This window comes from Candoia aspera, chromosome 3 (genome assembly GCF_035149785.1).
Source record: "Candoia aspera isolate rCanAsp1 chromosome 3, rCanAsp1.hap2, whole genome shotgun sequence".
NCBI lineage: Eukaryota > Metazoa > Chordata > Lepidosauria > Squamata > Boidae > Candoia > Candoia aspera.
In genome coordinates, this window is record NC_086155.1 from 110,893,013 (window position 1) to 110,910,541 (window position 17,529).

The 17,529-nt window shown below is 39.8% G+C and overlaps 1 protein-coding gene across 1 annotated transcript; it reads left to right on the forward strand.

Annotated features, from left to right (window-relative positions):
• Positions 1 to 2,362: 2,362 nt before the first annotated feature.
• ALDH9A1 (aldehyde dehydrogenase 9 family member A1) lies at positions 2,363 to 16,823 on the forward strand. The gene is made up of 12 exons (XM_063298589.1): positions 2,363 to 2,471; positions 4,546 to 4,744; positions 7,217 to 7,362; positions 7,847 to 7,976; positions 9,844 to 9,978; positions 10,609 to 10,805; positions 11,409 to 11,549; positions 12,510 to 12,698; positions 14,390 to 14,477; positions 14,963 to 15,104; positions 15,422 to 15,534; positions 16,247 to 16,823. The coding sequence occupies exons 2-12, from the start codon at positions 4,564 to 4,566 to the stop codon at positions 16,339 to 16,341; spliced, it is 1,557 nt and encodes a 518-aa protein (XP_063154659.1). The 5' UTR covers positions 2,363 to 2,471; positions 4,546 to 4,563; the 3' UTR covers positions 16,342 to 16,823.
• The last annotated feature ends 706 nt before the right edge of the window (positions 16,824 to 17,529 follow it).

Sequence of the window (17,529 nt, forward strand, 5' to 3'; positions counted from 1 at the left end):
TCATATTATTGGCCATGCTCCCTTGCAGCCCCCAGTAGGCCAAAAAATTCTGAGTTCATCCTGCTCTATATCATCCTCCCCACTTAGATAATATACCTGTTATCTAAGCATAAGTATACTCCACTTTAATCACACTTCTCCTCTCTGGCATTATTTTCCTTTTGTTGTTCTTATTGTTACTTTTATGCATACATGCATACATACATAATTTATGTAACCACCCATCTCACACAAGTGACTCTGGCTGATAAAATCAAAACAATCCCACCAAACAACCCCAGGGCCAAGGAAGCCACTGATCCCACTCACCACCACCCCTGATCCAAATGCCTGGGGGAACAGCCAGTTTCCAATGCCTTGTGAAAGGCTAACAGGATTAGGGCCATCCAAATTTCTGGAGGGGCGGGGGAGGGATGCTGTTCCATAGGGCAGACGCTGCCTCTGAGAAGGCACAGCTCTGGGGTCCAACAAGATGACAGTGTTTAATGGAAGGGACCTGGAGCATGCCTTCTCAACTAGCTCTGGTGTTCTCCAAGCCTTGTTCCAGTATTTTTCCCATTCAACTTTCCTGGTGCTGGACATTCCACAGAGCAAACTATTAGCCTCTATTCACTTGCCAGGAGCCCATCATGTAAAGCTATTTCAGCTGCTTAACAAGAAGAAAATGTTACAAAGGGAGAAGAGTGTTAGAACTGTTTTATTTCCTTACCAGGTTCACTAGTGAGGCAGGATCAAAGAAACAGGCAGTTGCATGAAATTAAGTTGTTTATTCTTCACCCAAGAGCAAAAGCAATGACAGCAAGCTGTTAGGTGGGGGATCGCACAGGACCCCTTCCTTACAGTGCATTATATACCTTCCATTATACATTAGAATACCACCCCTTACCATACTCCACCTTAACCTAATTCCGTATTAGGAATTTCCTTCCTTCACTCTATCATCATTCCATATAAGGGACTTCCATCGTTGCTAGGGCCCCTTGACCGTTATTAAAGAATACCTTTCCTCTGGAGAAGCTCTTTGGAAAGTACACCTTATCTTTCTATGGGCACAGCTATCTTTCAAGGCCTGTTAGAAAGGAAGAGTAAGAAAGCCAACAAAACTCTTCAAGGAAATAAAACATGGTTTCAGAGCCATAATAAAAGTGCAAGTCTCTAATATATTAATACTAAATATAAAATGTATTTAAGTTTGATATATGTAAGATCTTCTATCAAGAGGATGCCTCAGTATGCTATGATTTTTGTGTTGCATATGCAGGCAACCACAGGAATAATTTTTTTTTCCAAAAAATGTACAGTATCCCTACCCCCATGTTTTTCTCCACAGTATTGGCTCAGGCTTTTTGTTACCACAATCAGATTTATACTTGCTTGGTCTGCACTTTATTCTGAGACTAAAGTCTAATCCAGGGAGGAGTAATTTATTCCTATGATATTGCAGGAATCAAATAAATGGTGACTCAATAAGAAGGTTGACCTTATCGTAAGATAAATCCAGTTGCAGGAGTCAGCAGGTTCCTTTAATGAGATATCAGTTAACATCCTGGGGAAAGGCAAATTGGGAATATAAAGTAAACTGCGTCACTAGGATGGGAATTGAGTGGGTCCCACCCTGAAATGCCACTACTACTACCTATTCAAAACTAATTTCAGACATCTGTGATTCCATAGTACCAGTTCCATTCAATAGCTGTGCTGGTATTTCTGGTTCTATTGTTATATTTGAAATGTGTAAGTATTTTGGAGAGGAAACACTGAAACACTGTAGAGCTGGGGCAGGTGGTGGGGGTCCTGCTTTCCTATTTGCAGGAATAGGTATGCCCCTGTTCTCATACTCAGATTGAGTATCTGGAACGTTTTTCTCAAAAATACCTTTACTTTTGACACTTACTTTGCTATCCTAACCTAACCCCTGGTGATTATTTACTAAATTATGATATATAAAATTATGAACTAAATAAAATGCTGACTTTGCAAAGCCAGAGTAGCCATCCACCCAGAATAGGGAATAATGGGCCTGAGTTGGCAATGACAGGGCAAAATTTGTGACTGACTCGGTATTTAACCCAAACTCCCCTCCCTATCGCCGCCCTTTTTTGCTGGGGAAACGCTGCCCTCGGTGCAGGCACTCTAAAGGCTCTCCTGTGGGCAGCGTATGCTTCTGACTCAGCAAACTCACTCCTGAACGACACGAACTCTGACTTAATACCGCAGCCGCGGGAGGCCCGTAACTACGTGCTGCTGCTCGGAGGGTTTCGCCGAACCAGTCACTAGAGTGGGAGGTGGATTCCATCTGCAGTCCCAAATGTGAGGCAATATCTGAAGTCCAGAGTTCGGCCCCCGCCCTTTTTGCCCATTGCAGAGAGGGCCTACTTTACCAGACGAGGGAGCAGAGCTGTACAAAGGATTTCGAAGGCCGCTTCCACTTCGAAGAGAGATCCTCGGCACGCGGGCGTAGAGGCCGAAACGTGAGTTATGAGTGATGAGTAAAGAGGTGAGGGCGGCCAAGTTAGTTGGGTGGCCGACGAATCTGTGAACTGAAACAGCTCAGCGCACTTTGTACTGAGATTATTTTAGCAGAGGGCTCGAGCTTTCCCATTCATCGCGGGCAGGGCGGTCTCCACTCACGTGAAGGGGGAATCAACGTTTTTTGCAATGAAGAGATTATTCCTACTGATTGTGGGTGCACCCGCACATAAGTTCGGCAGCGTACCGATCGTCTCCCTTATGGATTAATCGGTCCAAATGGGGAAAAAAAAAATTTCTTTGAAGCTGTGCTCCGCCCGCCGAAAGGCGGCGCCACTCCGATTAGAGAAAAAGAATCCTTCCCGCCCCCTCGCTGTGAAATGTAGATACGAAGAGGGGACGCGCGGTAGAGCTGAGCTCTTCTCTGTCTCTGCAAAACAACACACTTTGTTCCAGCTGTTAGAGGTATTTACATTTCCCAAGATGGTTTAGGCCTAAGGTTTATAAAACGAAGGTGGGGCCTGTTTCAGCGGAATCTCCTTCCTCTGTTTTTGAAAGATTCTGAGCCGCGATAATCTTACATGGTCTGCATATCCTAGCAGTATGTGCAATTTACTTACCAGATCAGTGGTTCTTAAACTGTATGACCCCCATCGCCTCTTTTCCCAGTCTCATTACGCCCCCCCCCAAAACCCCATGAGCCTCTCCGCAGCGGCAGTCCCAAACTGGATCCTTGACTGACAAGCAATTACAAATTGCTCCATTACCCCCAGGAGATGCCCAAATTATCCCCCCCCCCTTTTTTTAATCGTATGGCATAGCAGTTTAGTGTTCGTGCTGCTTTTTTTTTTCTTGCTGGGAAATCCTTGTGAGGTCCAGCAGTCAGATGTGTAGACTATTTAGCCGTGACAAGTCACATTGCCCAGGGTTCACCTCGAGGTGGCTAGTCTACATTGCACCAAGTTGGGCTGAGAGAGTGACTGGCCCAAGGTCACCCAGCCAGCTTTCATGCCTAAGGCAGGACTAGAACTCACAGCCTCCTGGTTTCTAGACCAGAACCCACTAGACCAAACTGGCTCTCTCTTGAGGATAATTACCCTGTTTAAGAACCACAGGACTAGCTTGAGGAACCACTTTATTTTTGCTCCCTCTTTCTCTCTGTGTTATGGAAAGTCAAGATTCTTGTTGCTGGAATTTGCAATGACAGAACAACAGAATATGGGAAATGTAATCTACAAAATAATTCAAGAGATTATTGCACAGGGGGGTTGCATGTTTCTGTCACAAAATACATTTTTGTGTATCCAGTGGGTGTGTAAATTGGATGTGTAAATCAGCTATAAATATACCAATCAGGATAAAATAATATAATTATGAAGCTCCAAAGTGGCTTATACATCCTATAATGCTTTATACATCTTCTCTAGTACAGAAATGAGTGTACTACAATTGTATTACCACAATTATTAAATCTGATAGTAAAAATATTCTGCCTTGTTTTGTAAACTGTTTTGGAAGCTTTTCTGAAAGATAATTTCATAGAATCAACGGGTTGGAAGGGAGCTTGGGAGTCATCTAATCTAGCCCCCTGCCCAATGTTATTGTTTAAATAAAATGAAGGTAGCTGATCTTGAAAAAACTATGCAGGGTCACACTTGTTAATACTTGGATGAGAGACAACCCCAAGGAATGCAGAGCTGTAGTCTAGACTGGGCCAGTTTGGCATAGTAGTTAAGATGCAGGATTAGAAACTGAGAGATGGCAAATTCTAATCCTCCCTTAGGCATGACTTAGCTGGCTGGACAACTTTGGGCCAGTCACTCTCTCAGCCCAACCCACCTCACACGTTGTGGGGAGGAGGTGGGAACATACCACCTTGAGTTGTACAAAATAAAGATGGAATATAACTCTAATTAATAATATCAAAAGGCAGTGGTGAACCACTTGTCTGTTTTTTCAAGAAAACTAATGGCCATATCCATATGAGTTTTGATTCTAGGGAACCTTTACTTTACATAAGATACCTTGTCACAGGGCTGTATTCACATGAGCATGCATATATTGCATCCTCTGCAGCCTTGCATCACACCTCGGATGCTTTTCAGTTCCAGTCTGTCGATCCTTCTGCGCAGCTTCCCTCGTCTATTCCACTCTCCTGCAATGAGCACCATTACTGGTACATTTCAACTGCAGCAGCCCCTTAACTATCGAGGAGGTGCCCGTCACCAGCCTGTGGATGGGGATCACAGTGAGGAGATTTATGAACCAGCAACTGGTAATTATCTCTTGTAATGGTGATGTTGAAGTCTTGAGGGAGTTCTACAGATGTATAATGCTTGCCTCTTATCAAAACCACAGGAGAAGCTGACTTGGGAGTCTCCTCTAAAACTTTGGATTACATTTATTTGTGCTATTTTCATGACCTATATATGACATTTACACCCCCTTAGATAATTCAAATCAGTACAAGAGAGAAAACAATCTCTATATTGCTTTTTCAAGTATTTTATTGGCCCTTATCTTTTTTATGGTAGGGCTTAACATTAATCTGCTGATAGAAGAAAATTTTGGTTGTTATGCAAAGTAGAGGGATTGATACAAAACCTATGTTTATCTAGGAACACATCTTTAAATAGTTACGATTTTTTTTAGAAAATAGTTTATATATCAAACAGAATTTCTTCCTTGTACAAGCAGAAAAAATATAACCCGGCCTGCTGCCATAGATTCCTTAGCATGTATGCTGATGCCAGTACAAATAATACAGCAGGAATATTTATTTAGCCACATATTTTGAAATTAGCTTTGGATTACAAAGTGGTTGAGGTTGTTCATTTAGGAATGGTGTACTGTTGCATAATGAAATCGGTGCTCTTTGCACTTTTTTTCCATCACACAGCATGCAGTCAATGAAACTGAAAAGTTGGTGCTGCAGTCTCATGCTAATGTAGAGTGTTATAATGGCCCCAAATATGAATCACCTCCCAAATTCTTAAAGTGTTTTTATTTCCTTTCTTTACAAAGTCAAGGACCTCATGTAGCTTCCCAAATCAAAAATGTGACACTGAGGAATTGTCAAAACTTATTTCCAAACTGGAATTTTTAATGTACAGGTAGTTCTTGTTTAATGGTGACCGTTCAAACTTATGACGATGCTGAACAGGTGGTAGTTATGAGTGGTCCTCATATGTACGGCCATCACAGTGTCCCCACAGTCACCTGATCATGATTTTGATGTTACAGTGTCCCACAGTCACGTGATCTCAATTTCTAACATTCTGTGCTGGCTACCCACAAGCAAAGTCAATGGGGAAGCTGGCAGGAAGTTGCAGGTCGCAGTCACGTGAGGTCCTCATTTAACAACAGCAACCAGGACTGCTGGAACTGCTGTTGCTAAGTGGAGCAGTCACATGGTTTTTTGACTTAGGACCATGTCACTTAGCAACAGAGTTTCCGGTCCCAGTTGGCATTATTATCGAGGACTACCTATAATCAAAGGAGAAAAATAGTAAATATATAACTAAAAAGCAATAATCAATATATTTAATTATAATTATATTGAAATATAAATGAACCGAAATTAATTTTTTTGTCAGGTTTCAACCTCTAATGTTTGAGTGCGACCTCTGGTATGCCCTGGCTTAACTGATATGCAAAAGCTGCACCTGGATAATACAGGTCTTTTGTTGTACATAATGATCATTAGCTTTCTAGCAAATGTGAAATTATACTCTGCCAGCTCTAGATTGTGCAACTGAAACAAAGAGATCCTGAGATAACTTAGAATGTATTTTGTGTCAAAGGAGTGTAACAGTCATTTAGTCTGAAACACAAAACACATTCCTGGGTCTGCTACTGAACATATCCATACATGACCTGTATGAGAAGTTAGAATATATAATTATCAAATTTTCTGATGCCACAAAGATAGAAGAGATAGTAAACAACCTCAAGGACAGTATCAAGATTCAGGAGTATCTTGACAACCTGGAATGATAGATAGCAAGATCAGTTTCAACAGGGACAAATACAGAGTTCTATGCTTGGGTAGGAAAATCAAAGGGATGAATATAGGATGGTGGAGCATGCAAAAAGGATGCTGATATCTCGATGGATTATAAGATGAATGTGAATCAATAGTGTGGTACATCTGCAAAACAGTAAATGGAATCTGTGTTAGGCTGTCTCTGGAATACTGGGTCTCATTCTGGGCACTGCATTTTAGGAAGGACATTTGCAAATTAGAGTATATCCAGAGGAGACCAACAAAGTTGATAAAGGTCTCGAAGAAAAAGCTTAGGAGGAATGAGTGGAAGAAGAAGGATGGTTATATATTTTTAGCCTGGAGAAGGAAAGATGTGGAGACGTTCTAGCTGTTTTCAAATGTCTGAAGGGCTGTCGTGGAAGATGAGGTGGAATTGTTCAGCATTGTTCCTCCAAGACAGGACAAGAAACCATTTAAATTACAAAGTAGATTTCTGTTGGACATCAAGAAAAAACTCATAACAACTGTCAAACAAGGGAACGGACTGCCTCAAGAGGTGGTGGGCCCTCCTTTGCTGAAGTGTTGAAACTGGCAGAATGACAATCTAACTAGGGTGCTGTAATATTTCATTGCTGCTTATTATCAAGTCATTTTTGCATTTGCTTCTTAACATGTAGCTTTCAATATTAATACATAGTATTAGTGTAACTAAGCTTTGCCAATTGGATTTTAGCAAACTGAACATATTTTTATCTTGTTCAGGCAGAGTTATTGGGAACTTACCCTTCTCTGGTGAGAAGGAGGTAGATCTGGCTTTAAAGAATGCACATGTTGCTTTTAAAATATGGAATCAGAAATCGGGCATGGAACGGAGCAGCATTCTGCTGGAGGCAGCCCGAATTATCCGGGTATGTGATATAAAAGTTTTATATAGCACCTTCTAAGGTAGTATTGGACAGTTGTTTCAATACTGGGGGTACACCGAGTTTTATGGAACCTTTTGTGGGTCACACAAGTGGACAGGATGCACACTGATTCCCAAGAATCAGGGTGATTTTGGTCATGATAGCTGTTTTGTCACTATTGATGAGCAAGAAAAACGTGAAAGCTTCAGGTTGTATACAGAGTGCCCACAGGTGATCTACAGAAACAGCTTCTTTGGAATTTTCTTTTGAAATGCAATACATAAAAAGGATGTTCAGGATTTGTTCTTTGTATTTTGCATGCTATTGTGTATGTTTTTATTCAAATCGTAATTTTTTAGTGTGTTTTATTGTAAACAGCCCAGAGAGCTTCAGTTACCAGGTGGTTTAAACATTTTAATAGATACATAAAAAATAGAAAAATTCTCACTACTGCTTGGCATGTTCTGTGCTATTTATTGGATTCCAGGAAAGAAGAGAAGAAATTGCTACCATAGAAACAATCAACAATGGGAAATCCATCTTTGAAGCTCTCGTGGACATTGATATATCTTGGCAGTGCCTGCAGTACTATGCTGGTCTAGCTGGCTCCTTGGCAGGTAAGTTACATGTTCTGTTTGTTAATTCTGTATCTTTCTTCATTAATATTCTCCTTGGTTTAATTGTCTCATTTTAAATTAAAAAAATATTTTTAAATTTAAAATTAATACTAATTTTATGAGTATTTAATATTTAATTATTAATATTAAGTACTTCCAAGCTAAGAATCTTAGAAGAAAGGTTACTTTTTATTTGAGCTTTAGTTAATGTGGAGTAGCAGAACTTTTCATCCTGAATGTTTTAGTGCTTGCTTACTGATTAATGGGATGTGGGACTAGCATGGAAAGCTTTAAATTACTGATTTGCATAGAATAATTTGAACTTGCTCAAAATAAAGCTTGGCTTGTGTTATACTTTCCAAAATGTACCAAATTTGAATAGCATTATGTCCTTACCATTAGCAGGCAATGCTGCAAGTGCCATGAGTATGATTAAAGCTGATGAATTAGCTTCTCTTTTTTTTTTATTATATGAAAGTCATAATCAACTTCTCCGATATGGAAAAATGTGACTTTGAATGTAAGAGGAGTATATGGTAAAAGGCATGAATGAATAAAATGAATATATGTTGTATGTTTGTGAACTAATATAAATAATATAATCTCTGCTGTATTTATATTTAATTTGTTGGTATTGTTTTTATTGCTGATTGTTTTTATTACTGTTAGCCACCCAGAGTCATTGGTTTGAGATGGGCGGCTATATAAATTGAATAAATAAATAAAGGAGAATGATTAATAGAGTTGAATCAGTATGATTTTATGCAGTGAAGTTGATGCATATATGCATGAAAGTGAAGGTATAGGTTTAACTATGAATGGAAGGGCTAAAAGGGCTAACATGTATGCCAGAAGTATGATATAGTATCATCTAGATCAGACTTTCTCAGCCAGAGTTCCATCGAACCCTAGGGTTCGGCGAGAGGTCACTAGGGGTTCCCTGGGAAATCAAGATTTATTTTTTAAAAATACTTCAAATTCGGACAACTTCACATTAAAGAAGTAAGTTTCATTCTTTATTTTTAGTTTAAGAACACTGGTAATGCATATACACAGGCCTACACAGGAAACAAATATGATTTTGTAACTTCTTGCCTATATTTGAGCCTGAATGTGCAGGGGTTCCCCGAGGCCTGGAAAATATTTCAAGGGTTCCTCCAGGGTCAAAAGGTTGAGAAAGGCTGATCTAGATAGTTGTCAGTGCCTATGAAAGTAGGAGTGGTTGCTCTAGTGAACAGTGGTAACAAAAAAACTTGTGCAATATTTGTGCATCTGGGAAGGTGTTTGGCAAGAATTCTGATGGAAAGTATATGAGTGATGACAGTGAGCAACATTTGGAAATTACCATGCTTCTTTGTGCTGGGCAGGGGTCCACATTTTTGCTGTTCCACAGTCATTGAGAAAGGTAATATGTAGCATATGGTCTACCGCAAGGAATGACTATTTTGTTGAAAGAAGTGAAAATGGCTCTGCTTATGCCCTCTTTTATATTTAAAAAATGAGAGTTATGTCAGAAGAGTTAAATGCAGCCCGACTAGATTACTTAAGAACTGTGTGACGTTACTTAATCTGGGTTAGTAGGAATCTCATGCAGGTGATTTGCTGGAATGAGCAGGTTAGTGAATAAACAGTTGCCAGAAAGACCAGTTGCACTGTCCATATGCTTCTGGAGCACTCAGTTTCTATATTAATTGTAAGTGGGGGGGGGAGTCTGTTTTTCAACAGTCAGGATAGAAGCTCAGTAGCTGTGCTCCATCCTTCCTCTACCAGTTTTCTGGATAGAGAGCTTTTTTTATTAGTCTGCTTATCATTTCTGTGAATTAGTTTAAACTTCTTATGCCCAGATCTCTTTGCCTTTTCTGCTTAGGTCAGCATGTCCAGCTCCCCGAGGGATCCTTTGCTTATACCAGAAGAGAACCTCTTGGAGTCTGTGTTGGGATAGGGGCTTGGAACTACCCTTTTCAGATTGCCTGCTGGAAATCAGCCCCTGCTTTGGCCTGTGGTAAAATAAATTCACTTTTTGAGAAATGAATTAGTTTCATTCACAAAAACTAGTAGTCAAGGATTGCCTTTCTAGGAGTTTAGTGCTACCATTTGAGCATGTTAAAAATGGGGAATAAAGTTCCAGTAGACTGTTATCAGAACTTAATAATAACACACACTTTAGAGCCAGTTTGGTCTAGTGGTTAAAGCTCCAGGCTAGAAAGCAGGAGACCGAGAGTTCTAGTCCTGCCTTAGGCATGCAAGCCGTCTGGGTGACCTTGGGCCAATCACTCTCTCTCAGCCCAACCCACCTCACAGGGTTGTTGTTGTGGGGAAAAGAGGAGGAGGAAGGAGTATTAGGTATGTTCACTGCCTTAAGTTATTTATAAAAACAATAAAGGCTGGATAAAAAAAAATCTAAAAAAATAGTGGAAGAGAATACTTCATAGAGACTGGCATTGATTTGGCTCCAAAACTTTTATGTGGGATGGATATAGTGTTCTTCTGGCTGCCTTTATGAGTTTGTCTTAATTGGACTGAACATTTTTTTCTTTACTATCGCTCTTTCATTTGATTTGCAGCTGAAGCTATTTCTAGACAGAGAGAATGTATATCCCTTCTTTTTATTCTTGTGAATTGGGTTACCTAGGTAATGCCATGGTCTTCAAGCCTTCTCCCTTCACCCCCATTTCCATTGTGATGCTGGCAGAGATCTACAATCAGGCTGGTGTTCCCAAGGGACTTTTCAACGTGGTGCAGGGCGGAGCTGCCACAGGCCAGTTCCTGTGCCAGCACCCAGATGTGGCCAAGGTCTCATTCACTGGGAGTGTGCCCACAGGTGTTAAGGTATACAGTCAAGTGCTGTCACTATTGAATAATAACGTTTAAAAAACCTTTGGTTTCTGAAGAGGTCTGGCTGTAGTTTGTCCCTTCCCCCATGACTTGGCAATTTATTGATACACATGCATACTATGCTAAGATCAGTTAGAAGGGTTCAGAAGGGTTGTTTTGCCACTAACCAGAATTGCCAGTTTGAGAGGCTGGTAGACTTGTACCATGTCAATTTACACATTTGCCAGTTGCCAAGGTGTTTCTCTGAAATCTCAAGGTTTGTGGGTTTTTAAAGAAAAGTGCATTTGAATATGGTGTAGCAAAGACTAGGCCTATACAGGGTGTCCACGTTGCTCTTGTATTCAGTGCTTGGATGTCTTTCCTTTGGAAAGGTGGAAATCACTTCTTAGTAATTCCAGATTCTACATCAGAATTGCATGTTGCTGAAGAATTATCCAGCAATCTTTATTCAATGTATTTTTTTTTCTATGCTGAAGCATCTGAAACCATTTCATGGTTAAAACAGCAACAAAATACATAATTAACAACCAGCTCTTTGCTAGAGTTGTAATGTCCTGTGTTAGCTGCTACATCTTGTTCTGTTTTTTGTTTTAATAGATTATGGAAATGGCAGCCAAAGGGATCAAACCTGTTACCTTAGAGTTAGGGGGAAAGTCCCCCCTCATCATCTTCTCTGACTGTGTTTTGGATAATGCTGTGAAAGGAGCCCTCATGGCTAACTTTCTTACCCAGGGCGAGGTATGCAGTTTTCTTACCTAAGGGGGAAGGTATTGCGAGGTATGCAATTTTCTTACCTAAGGGGGAAGAAGCTGCAGATTTGGCTATATAATTTAAATTTAAAGTCCACTTAAGTTCCACAGCAGTCCTTCTCTAGTGTTGGAGAAGACATTTGCTATATCTTGTAAAATACTGTAATACAGAATTGGTTGTCTTGCATGATTGGATGAGGTGCCATGATTTATTTCTCTCTTCATGGATCTATCATGGATGAAAATGATGAAAATGCAAGCTCATATCTTGGGTTTACTGTCGCTAACTACTGTATATATTAGACTTGGATTCATATTTGTAAGAGGATGGCTTTTCATGCAGTATTCATCCTAGTTTTGAACCTGAAGTCCATAGTTATGCAAGGAATCTCCTGATGATGTTATAGGGAAGTCTGGAAATGTGGGCTTAGTTTAAGGTAGCATTAAACACAAGTAATTCTCAGTGATTTCGCTTTTGATTATATTTTTATACCTGGAGACAGTTTCAGTTTGCAGCCTCATACGCTAAGAATACCTACCTTGCCTCATACTGCTTTGTTAGCTTGGTTGCTATTAGTACTTTCCCTGTGTGATGGCATCAGAATCTCTTAAGAAAACATCTGTGTCTTACCCTTCCACAAACTGTTTTACTTATTTCATCCTGGGTGAGGAGGAATGCTCAAACTCAAAACTGAGATCCAAGTTTGTCAGTGTTCAGTGCTTTTCAGGACTGGTATTATCTTATAAAGTTTGATTGTTTTTCAAAAAGAGGCTCTGCTCCTCTGGGCACTCCTCACAGACTGTATATAAGCTGACTATCTGATACTTGTTGCTGATTACTATTCCAAGGAAATACTAAATCAATGTGGAAAAGTCAGTAAGCTGGTGGCACACTGAGGCTGTCAGATCTGGAAACCAGTCCTTCGTTAAGCCTTTCCCTGTGCCTCAGGTTTGCTGCAATGGTACTCGGGTGTTTGTACAACGAGCGATCCTCCAGGCTTTCACCAAAGAAGTTGTGAAACAGACCCAGAACATCAAAATTGGTGACCCCCTGCTGCAAGATACAAGGATGGGAGCACTTATCAACAAGGCACACCTGGAAAAGGTCTTGAGTTTTGTTAAACAAGCAAAGGAGCAGGTAAGAATACTGAGCTTTATCATGAGGAACTGGGCTACTGAAAACAGTTCACTCTTCTGCCTTGTGCTAGAGCATCATACAGGCATCATAGCATGTATTATGTGGAAGACTGAGCATTCAAGGTAGAACAAAGAAGGTGCTTTTCTGTGTCTGCACTGTTTATGACTGTCCAGTGGAAAGCTGTTTGATCTGGGCACATCTGCTTAATCACATCTGCTTAACAACCTATACTTGTTACCCAACAATAAACACAAACCACATTTGGCATAGAATTTGGCATGCTTAAAGAGCAGATTTTATATTGTCTTTCGCTCTTACTGTAGAAGAACTCAGATTACAGAAGTGTTTATTATAGAGAATTCTTTTATGGACAGGTGGTGTGTCTGGGCTATAACTCCCATTGACTAGTATCAACAAATTAAGTCATTAATGTTAAATATATGCAGGTTTGCTTAATTAACTTAATCTGTTTTGACTGAGGGCTGCAGCAGATACGGCTGGTAAAGTCATGGTATCACCTGAGTGAGCAGCAGAAACATTTTTGGCTTTATGATTTTAAGGGGCAAAGTATGCCTCAACTCTCTCTATTACCTATTAATATTGCTAAATAAACAAATAAATGCCTCAACTCTATTACCTATAGTTCAGACACTTGACTAAATAAACTGGAATGAATAGGGAATATAAACATTGGCAGCAAAAGAGAGTGCATGTTTCACGTGTAATGTAGTACAAAGCTGAGAGGTAATGGGCAACTTCTTGAATTTATTGGTGGCAGTGTTTATAGTCTGCTGGTTATGGATGCAATAATATCAAATTCTGATTAAAAAGCCGTCTCCTACAATTTGTTTCTTTCATATAGAAAAGGATAATTCAATCAGGATATTATATAAGGAAGTTGCTTATGTATTTAAACTTAAGGACTTTGTGCTGTATTGCACTGTACTGACATTACACTGAGCTAAGTTAAGAGCTGCAGGGTTTTATGATGCTTACATAGTCCTTAAGAGTAATTCTATAGTTCGCAAAAGAATCCCATGAAGACAAAGTTTAATCAGAAACTAAAAACATATTTGTTCTTGTCTATTTCTACCTCTCTAGCATATACTCTGCTTCTTAAAGTAAATTTGTGGGGAAGAGTGAACAATGACTTAGGTCAGTGTTTCTCAACCTTAGCAACTTTAAGATGGGTGGACCCCAACTCCAAGAATTCCCAAGTCAGCATGCTCTGGGCACTGTACAAAACAGCATGCTGGCTGGGGAATTCTGGGAGTTGAAGTCGACCCATCTTAAAGTTGCTTAGATTGAGAAATACTGGCTTAGTTTATTAGAGAAGGCAACCTGCAGAGTATCCTGATCATAAAGATTTTTGAGGTAGCTTACTCATTACAGTAAAAAAGAGGAAATGGATCATGTCAGTTCCAATTTTGTTAACATTTTGAAATGGAGCAATGTCAGATCGATCTATTTGGCTTCAAACACATACAGGACATTATGTGATAGGAGAAAATTCATCTCTATTGCCAACAGTGATACTGCACCAAGAGAAAGAACTTTCTGTCCAGTCCAGTGTTCTTCTATGTCTGTTCAAGCTTTGGTACCCTTCCTGCATGGGTTGGCAGAGTTTTGCTGATTATATGTAAATTGCATTCTTGTAGTTAACTGCCATTATCTTCTGTTACACTTTTTAGGGTGCAGAAGTGCTGTGTGGAGGGAATGCGTTTGTGCCAAATGACTCCAATCTGAAAAATGGCTTTTATATGTCCCCTTGTGTCTTAGGTATGGGCACTATATTATTAACACCATTGGCACCACTCTTTAACCATAGTCAAGACCTTGATTATACTAGATTAAAGGGGTGTGAGTGTGAAAACAAGGTAATACATGGTGCTCATGTTTATATAGATGTAGAACAGGAGGCAATGCCAGTTGTAGTTGAATTGCCTTATAGACTGATCTGAGATTTGTTAAGCTAATTTCATTGAAGAAGATACTGTCCAGTATGCTCTTGACATTAAAACAGACTACATGATCAGATGCTTAAGACTGAAATTCCTTAAAGTGGGACTTGAAATCAAGTATTTAAGGATGTGCTCTGGCAAGTAATAGTTTATCTCAGACCTTACAAATGGAGCTTTAATAAAGTAGTTCTGAAATTCTGTTTAGTTCTTAGTAATTGGAGGGGCCTCTTCCCTTCTCATTTCTTACACATTCAGATTGGCTGCTTTCTCACTATTGTATGCTCACTCCTGTGTTGCTTACAGGAAACTGCAAGGACAGCATGACATGTGTAAAAGAGGAGATTTTTGGGCCAGTCATGTCTATTCTGCCCTTTGACACAGAAGAAGAGGTCCTAGAGAGAGCCAACAACACCCGTTTTGGCCTGGCAGGAGGTGTCTTCACCAGGTACCATCAAGAAAGGGAATACATTTCAGGAGGGGCTGTGGGAGATGGCTGTGACAAGTGGAGCTGCATATGCAGGAGTAAGGGATTTATGAAAGCTGTGAGTTGGGAAGCAGAAAACCAACCCAGAGCATGGCAAAGAACTGTGTGCTGCATAGTTGCTTCCATTTGATAGAAACTGAATGTTATTCTTACATTCTGATGCCTCACTGAAGTGGCAGATGTCCCTAGCAGTGTCCCAGAGGAAAGAGTTAAGAAATAACTGGGGTATTTGGACTAGGGAAAAGAGAGTGAATGTAAACTATCATTCTGCTTTACAGAGATATCCAGCGTGCCCACAGAGTAGCAGCTGGTCTCCAGGCTGGGATGTGCTTCATCAACAACTATAACGTCAGTCCTGTGGAGCTTCCCTTTGGGGGATACAAGATGTCAGGTATTCCACTTGCTATAATATTTTGGCTGTTGGTTCTAAGCTGCTTACATGATACTTGGCAAAAGATGACATATTACCTAAAAGTGGATTGTGGACTAAATTTCAATGTACACAATTAAAGCAGCAGAACTTTGTCAGCCAGTTTACAGCAGCAGCAATAGCCAGATTTGCCCTTGGTTGCTTGACTTGTTCCTCTCTTGTGGTAATTCTACCTTCTTTCGGAAAATTGTTTTTATTTCAAAATGAAGTTGGTTTTACTTAAAATAAGATACAGGACCTGCATATTTATGCAAACTTATTTTAGGAATAAGCTCCATTTAGTAAGGATGGCTTCTACATACACATACATGCTGAGAAAAAAAACTTCTCTTAAGTAGAGAAATATATACACAGCATTTTAAATTGAAATAGAGACAAGAGATAAAACTGGTGCTAAATCAATGTTGGATTTGTAAACTATGTTTGATTCATAACTGCTCACTCGGGAGGGGGAAGACACAGTCTTGATCTGTACATGAAGAAATCTCTTTGTCATTTATATTTTGTCATTTATATTTTATCAGGAATCTAAAGAGTCAAGAGTTTTGCTCGCTTCTAGAGTGAGACTGTTAAGCTCATTTCAACAGATGCCTCATTCTCTGATGCATTGCTTCTTTGCAGATTTTTAGGGCATATGGTTGCAGTTTTATCATAAACATTGCTTTCTTTTCAGGATTTGGCCGAGAGAATGGCGAAGCAGCAATTGAATACTATTCCCAGCTGAAGACGGTCTTTGTGGAAATGGGCAATGTAGAATCAGTGTTCTAATGGCCCTAGTCTAGCTGATTGCTTCCAGTTAGTGTACTATGGAGATGCTATGTACAACGGAAGCTGGAAGTGGTCTTTGCAGTGGCTGATCACATTGTTTCTGCTAGTTTGAATTTTGTTGTTTGTCTTTCCTTTCTTCTCTTGAAAGTACATAATGGAAAAAAGAGAAACAGTCACTGACCATAAGACTTTTTGCCACCAGGCCCATATAACTTTCTGATACCTCTTGCCAAGTTTTCTGACTTAAGCATAGTAGCACAGAGTCTCACCAGAATACGGCAGCATATATCTGGTTCTAGATCTTGAGACAACGTATCTTCCTGATCTATTGAACTTGGTTGTCACCTCACTACCCAGAAACAGTAACTAAACACCTGCACAAAGCAGGTTGATTGTATTTCTACTGCCTTTTCTAGGTAGGCTGTTTTATACAATGCATTTTGAGCAAATAAAGGTGCTGGTGTTGAGCGTTGATTGCACAACATTACATGGCAGACACAAGTATTCTAGTTGTTCTCAATATGTGGGATGGGTGCTATTTTAAAGGATAGGCGGATTTGTTAGGAAATTCATTAAGCACAGAAGCATTTTGTTAAAATAGAATTATAAACAGGTGATTCTGCCTTTCAGAAATGGCTGGAAGATCAATCTCTGAAAACTAGTATTCCCTTTACTGGGACAAAACCTATAGTACTATCTCAGTAAAAAAGAGATTTTGATTTATATATTCTTTTCTCACTGGTTATGGAAAAGCAGCACTATTGATTCTAGGAGATCGCAAATGATATTTCCCTCCTGATACATAAAAGTGAAAAACTATTGGAGGAGTTGGTTGGGAATCAGAATTCTTAAGTGAGAAGCAGGCTCATAATTCCCCTACAAAGCTTAACGTATGGATTGATTTAAGCACTGCCTGTAGAACAGCAAGTTGCCAGTTTCTGAGTACTTATTCTTAATTACTATTTTAAGTTAGGAGAATCGCAGTAAATGGAGATTGTGTACCTTCAAGTAGGCAACTTGTAAATCACTGCCCTAAAGAGCTGAATCTGAGACCGAACATGGAAGATGAACCATCAGAGAGTCATTGAATGGAAGAGCTTCCTACATCTGCACCACTCAGCACATCTGTTAAAAGTGCCTAATCCAATTTATACCTTCTCAATAAGCATAACTGCCTTCGGATAACTG